The sequence below is a fragment of the Petromyzon marinus genome, chromosome 39 (assembly GCF_048934315.1).
Source record: "Petromyzon marinus isolate PM22_M1 ecotype Great Lakes invasive population chromosome 39, UKy_Petmar_22M1.pri1.0, whole genome shotgun sequence".
In the NCBI taxonomy this organism is placed as follows: Eukaryota; Metazoa; Chordata; class Hyperoartia; order Petromyzontiformes; family Petromyzontidae; genus Petromyzon; species Petromyzon marinus.
The window spans coordinates 7,823,896-7,830,421 of record NC_133705.1 but is presented as its reverse complement, the minus strand read 5'-3'; the positions used below and the strand labels follow the sequence as shown (position 1 = coordinate 7,830,421).

The 6,526-nt window shown below is 51.5% G+C and overlaps 1 protein-coding gene across 1 annotated transcript in view; it reads right to left on the bottom strand.

Annotated features, from left to right (window-relative positions):
• Positions 1-272: 272 nt before the first annotated feature.
• FBXO42 (F-box protein 42) overlaps positions 273-6,526 on the bottom strand; it is a 29,488-nt gene continuing 23,234 nt past the window's right edge. Inside the window, exons 10-11 of the mRNA XM_032968361.2 lie at positions 5,959-6,199; positions 273-4,159 (exon numbers count right to left, since the gene is read on the bottom strand). Coding sequence (XP_032824252.1) covers positions 1,965-4,159; positions 5,959-6,199 — 2,436 coding nt within the window. The 3' untranslated portion in view covers positions 273-1,964. The remainder of the gene's footprint in view (positions 4,160-5,958; positions 6,200-6,526) is intronic.

The window sequence follows — 6,526 nt, the reverse complement described above, 5'->3', positions numbered from 1 at the left end:
TGGAATTTCAACATTTCTGTGGCAGGGAGTCAGTCCACTCCACAGCACAACAAATGTTGGCATCGCACAATGCAAAAGTGATTTACTGCAACGTGGTATCGGCTTTTTCTTTTGCATCACAAGGTGATTGCAACTCGCACGTTACAAGTGCAGAACAACACATCGAAGCGCTTATGTGGCACAACTGTGCAAACCTAAGCAAGTAGTACAGAATTGTGACAGGCATTAAGACAGCTGAACCGTGAAATGTAAAACTGAGAAAAACACCCATGGGGGGGCTGAATTGTGTGTTTTTTTATTTTAAGTTAAACATCGACTCTTTTTGTTGCATCTCGATGTCCAAGCTTGTACCGTGTGTGATCAAAGCGTTCACAAGTTTCAAACTTCCACCATCATCACAGCGTCGGCAAAGGCAAGAGAGTCCACCTAATATCGTTAACGGATCTCACTATACTCTAGGACAGAATGGGGCTCTCCCTCCTCCATGCTGACACTGCCAATCCAACACACAACTTAGCACCATCTTATAAAGTACAGCCGTCACGAAATTGTCTGATGAAGAGGTTGAACACGAGCAATGTGGATGGCCTGTAGTACGAATGGTCATATCTAAAGCCCACCACCACCGTGACTCTGGGAATCCGCCCCACACTGAAACCACATTGGTCGAGTGTCGTCGAGTTGAAGTCTTTCGGGCATCGTCGCAAATTATTGCGCGAAAAATTATCGCGTTAAATTTGGCTTTTCACTTTACGCGACTTGTTTCAGCTCCTTGTACAAACTTTTTTTAGCGTTTCACGTATTCAACAATCTACAGTCTAAGTGTACACAATTTAAGTTGAATATTGTGCATCAGTGAGGTTACTTCAAAAATATTAGTGACATTTATCCAGGGATTGATTCCTGACAGGGTGCGTGCGATGCAGTCCATGCTGCGAGAACTGTGAAAGGATATATCTGTGGAGGGGGGCAGTGGCGCGGTTGTTTGCTCACCACACTATGAACCCAGCGACCTGAGTTTGATTCCTGGCCGCAGCTAACATCCATAGTGAGTGGGTCCTGACCCTCCCCCCCGCCCCTCTTCGCTTCATAAACCCACGCTGCCCAGTGTGGTGAAGAACTATCGCACAACCTCCAAAACATACAAGGATTGCGGAGGCCTTAATCCAGAAGTGGATTGGCAAAATGACTAAATTATCACTATTTTCATATTTCTGTCATGGCAAAAAATGTGAAATTGGGATAAAAAGAAACAAAATCTGAAAGGGTTCTGAAGCAAAATTAACAACTGCTCTCACATTTATCAACAACCAACTGCGTTAATTACTTCAACACCGTTTCCAAGCTGTGCAGGGGGGCTTTGTGCGTTTGCATTTTGCTCTCGACAAATGAAGGCAAAACTAGTGTTTTTCTTTTAAATTAAAGATTACCATAAATATGAAGTAAGGTTGTCCCGTTCAATAAATGTTTTTTTTAATATTGCATATCAATGGCACAGAGAAACAACACAGAGAGAATCTGCTACCGCCGGAAACATCGAACCCCTCCAGTGCAGGCTTCAAAACGAGCCAGTGCTAAACCCCCCTTAAGCAAAACGGTAATTCCGTATGCAGCAATTTTTAAAGCAGGAGAAAAAAAGAAACCCAAAACCAAAAATGAACACGAACAGGTAAACGTCGACGTTGTACACGGGTCGATGGACGTCACGGCGCACGTGAAAAAAACTGCACTTCAGAATAACGAAAAGTAACAAAATGCGAATTCATTAGTTCCTAAAATCCTATTCATAACGAGATTCCATGGGCGAGGTTCAGCGGAAAGAACACTTCCATGAAAAAGATGACGTCAAAAAAAAAGCAGCACCAATCCACGGACCACCGGCATACACAAAAGGCGGCAAAGGGACGGTGGGTGGGGGGGTGGGGGAACATCGCCGTTGCCTGGGTACCACCACCACCTCACTGTTACCTCTTGGCCCTAACGAAGTACAGGGCGTTGGTTTTGGGATAGTATTTGACGTTCTGCTTGCGGTCCACCAGCCCGCCGAAGATTATGAGCTCCCCTCGGCCGCGCACCACCGTGTGCAGGCTGGTCTCGGGTGGCCCCACCACTGAGCGGCACGACAGGCCCTTCCAAGCCACACGCCTGCTCGAGCGTGCCTGCCCCACCTCCAGCACGTACATGCGCATGGGCTTGCAGTTGAGGCTCTGGTAGAGCGGCTTGCCGAGGCTCAGCGAGTGAGGATGGTGGCGTGGCGCTCCCAGGCGCTGCGCCAGGTTCTGGAAGGAGCGCGATGTTCCGCCTCCGCCGCCGCCGCCGCCACCACCTCCTGCTGCTGCTGCTGCTCCTCCCGGCGCGCTGCTTTGGATGGGTCCTGTGGCGGACTCTGCTTCTGCTGCTGCTGCTTCTGCATCAGTTGAGCTTGCGGCTGGTGCCATTTCATCTTCGGTGGGGCTGTGGGTAGCAGCAACAGAAGCAGCAGCAGCCACCGCCGAAGCAGACCCATTCACATTTACACCAGATTCCATCCTGTCGTTATGAGCCGCACACTCACCAACAGACCCGGATTTATCTGCGACTGATACCGAGGTTCCCACGGATCGTAGAGCAGCTGAGAGAACGTCGGCGGAGAGTCCCTTCGTCTCGGCAGACAGCGTAGTGGAGCTCCGGCCCACCATGTCCATGCTGGACAAATCGCAACTCGGCGATTCCGGTCGGCACACAAATGATAGCCTGTGGTCCTGCCCATCCCTGACGGAGTAGCTACCGCAGTTTGCGTCATCATGTTGCCGGGCAGTCAGTGCTTCCCTGAATCTGCCCTCGCTACCGAGAGAACTCATCCGGGATGGCGATATTCTTAGGGATGAGTCCGAGGCAAAGTTTTTCCTTTTGGACATGTGGTTAGTGGACTCAGTCCTGCCTCTGCCAAACATCATTTTTGGGCCCATGTTGTTAGCGGATGCAAACGCACTTCCTCCAAATCTAGCCGTTGCTGCCGCTGACCCGTCTGCTGCGTGTCTCTGTGCACCAAATACAGCAGCACCCAGTCCTGATCGCCTCACAGTCACCATGACATCCTCCTCTGACCGAGAATTGTCCGATGTTTCGTTATCAAATGAAAGCAAAGCCGCTCTCGGCCCGGCGTTGAGGGTAGGGCTGGAGGCCGCGTGTTTATTCTCGAGGGTTGAGGCCACTTTGTGTGTCGACGAGGTAGATTGGCTGCCGACCGGGCACTCTCTCCAGCCTTTGGTAGGCACATCAAACCCCGATGTTGCTTCTGCCGATAACATGCGAACGCTGTGCCGTTCGGAGGCTGCGGCCATATACCTGTGCAAGCCGTTCATTTGCGGAGAGGACAGACCGGACCTCGCGCCGTCAAGCTGTCTGTGCCAGGCGTCTCGTTCGGATGTGTTGAAAGATGACCTTTCGCAGGCGGCGGCGGTGTCTTGAGTCCCGTTACACCTGGAAGCGGCGTTTGGGTTGCGGTGTTTGTGGAATCCGGACGAGGCGGGGCGGCTCAGCAGCCCGGAGATGACGCTGCTCGCACCATTCTCTCCGAGGCCGCCTGGTGCCGTCGCACCGCTATGGCTCGCGCAAATCTGAATCCTCGCGTCATCGGTCAAACTGTGCCCCGGAGCGTTATTGGGACGGTCCTGCCAGGGCGGCTTCTGGTGCTTTCTCAGAGGACTGGACGAGAAGTTACACGAGCCGTCGGGTGGACACTTTGCGGACCGTTCATTTACGGGGCCGTAGTTGTAGGCGTAGCTCGTTTCTGCCGAATAAAGGGGCGGCCTGTCCGCCAAGCCATCGCCGGCCTCAGTCGCTATTGCTTCCCTACTGGGCCCCGAGAGGAGACGCCCCGCACCAGGAAGCGGCATCCTGGCGCTCGATGCGGCCGGCTCCGAGCTAGACCGAACGTGATCAGTGGGCCGCTCAGGGTGAGCTCGCAAGTCATCACGCACAATGGAGGAGGTCACCGGCACGGGGTCCGTGGGCTGCGCTGTGCGAGGTGGGGTGAGGCTGGACAAGAGGTCGGACCCCACCGATGGGGGGCACATGTAGTTTTCTTCCTCTCTGGAGGAATTCCTGGGGCTCCGGTCCTCTACGATCGAAGGGGCGCACTCGGGGCTGGAACCCGCCGAGCTACCCGAGTCTCCACCTGCAATGCAATCGCCACCCAGAGAGAGTACGCTACGTCAAGCAACGGCGCGTCTTTTTTTAAAATGCCAAATGGGCATCCCAATTCAAGGGCAGATAAGGAGCATAACCATAAACATTTTAAGAACCAGTTTAAAAAATATATATTTCCCAGGTAAATTGTACAAATGGAAATAAGTACAAAATAAGGTAATGTCACTGGCGCAATATCTCATATGGCAAAGCATGGTTATATTCCTGAATAATCATGATGGTTGGACATGTCAACTTGTATTTATAAAAAACATAAATAAATGGGGGAGTGGTGGCAGTGGCTAGTGCACTGTTTTATGAACCAAGTGACGACTCTTGTTTTCATTCCCAATGACAGCGAACACCAGTGACGAGTGAAATCTGCACTGGTCCTGGGCACCCCCTTCATCCATCCCTCATCGACGGTCACATGTAGACACTACATAGATCCAAAGTGTATTGCACTTTTTTGTTACAAAAAATGCAATTAGAAAATAACAACATTATACTATCGTTATAAACTCGACCCATAGCTTGCCTCCCAACAGTTCAGCCTGACAATTAAGAAGCCCACCTTTCCCTGACCTTGTCAGGGCACTTTATCGCCTTTCCCCCCCGAACCACTTGGTACTCCAAACACCCACTCTTCACAGCACTCAAAAACTCTTGCCTCATTCCTTCTTCCCTGCCGATTCAGGAAGCCAGCCAAGAGATCGGAGCCTCTCCTCGACTCGTTCTATAGCCCGTAGGCAAGCTCGTACAACCCTCAATAGCACGTGTGAAAAACGCTCTCGAGGCAGCTTCACACTCGTGTCAAGATAAAGCGGCCTCACTCAAATGACATTAAACAAACAAAGCCGCTAAGAGTTGAGTTTTTTTTTTACTTTGAAGAGCAACACGGGTCACGCTGATGGCGAGCGTTCACATGGACCCAACTCACAGCCGTTAAGGGCTGAGCTCGTGAGATAACACGACGGGTGGGAACCTTTTCCTTACCAGGGCCAAAGGAGACTTTCGGATATCTTTGGTGGGCAAATACACATGTGACCACCACGCTATGATGTTATTCAATAAAAAGTCAAACATAACGGCTCATCATGTTTCTACCATTAGAAACTGGAGCACTATAATTTAGATACTAGCCATCGTACAAAGACGGGCACTGCATCGCATGCTTTCAGATGCGTTTCTGCGGCTGTCTGGAACGTTCTTCCTTCCGATGTTAGGAAGCCACTGGAGCTTTGCACTTTTAAATCTAGAATGAAAACAAATTTATTTCGCACTGTTTTTTGTGTTTAGTTTGTTGTCCTTCCCCCGCACCTCCGATTAGCACAGTTGGATACATACGGTGCGAAAGAAGTTCAACACGTTGTACAGCACAATTCTACGCATGGTCTTTGATTACAGTGACAACCCCTGCTGGATGAAGCCCTCGTCACGCCGTGCTGATTGTGGGAGTTGAATGAAAATACTTCTCCGTGCTGACCAGTGCAGGCTGGTGAAGAGGGGGTTGGGGTCTGGGACCGGTTCAGATCTCTCTCGCCACAGACGTTAGCCACGAGTGGGAAACAAGCTCAGGTGGTTGGGTTCAAAGCGCAGTGTGCTAACTGCTGCTACAGCTGTGCCTCTGTTTTATGTTGTCAGCTCCTGATTTTCACTCAATCTGCTTGACTCAAGATTGAGTTCCTGTGGGACTGGCTTAGTGGTAGCCGAGTGGAGAAGTGGTCCTGGTACCAGTGTGTGCCGTGTTTAGTTGTAAAACACCGTGCGGCATGCTAGTGGTAATACCGGGCTGGCTGCGCTGTGCGCGGGGCCGCAGCGTGCCCCAGCGCCCGTTGACACACTGCGCCTCCTCCTCGGGCTCGCGTGGCGAGCGGCGGGGAGACTGGCTTTTGTGGTCGCCCAGTCGGATGGGCGCCGGCACGGCGGGCGGGCTGGTGCTGATGGGCGATGGGCGTGAGTGCAGGCTGGGGCTGAGCGGCGCCTTCCCACTCGGTGCCTGGCTGAACACCACCACGCAATCTCCCACCTGCAGCAACGCGATCACACACACACGCACGCACACGCCGTCGCCCACACCCCGGTTAGGAAGCGATTCAAGTAATTGGCTAATTTTGTTTACGAATCGAATACGATTACAAACCGTCGCGCTTTTGAGTGGTCCGATGGGAGGAGATGAAACGGCATTTGCAACGCACGACATTACAACTGCTGATAAAAAAAAACATACCAAGGTGACATTGTTGCCGATCGTTGAGCTTTTTGGGCCTGTGCCCGGCAACCGTGACTTTAAAATAGATTAAGTCGCAGCACACATTATTTGCTTTGTCATGATTTTCAACAGGTTATATCGATA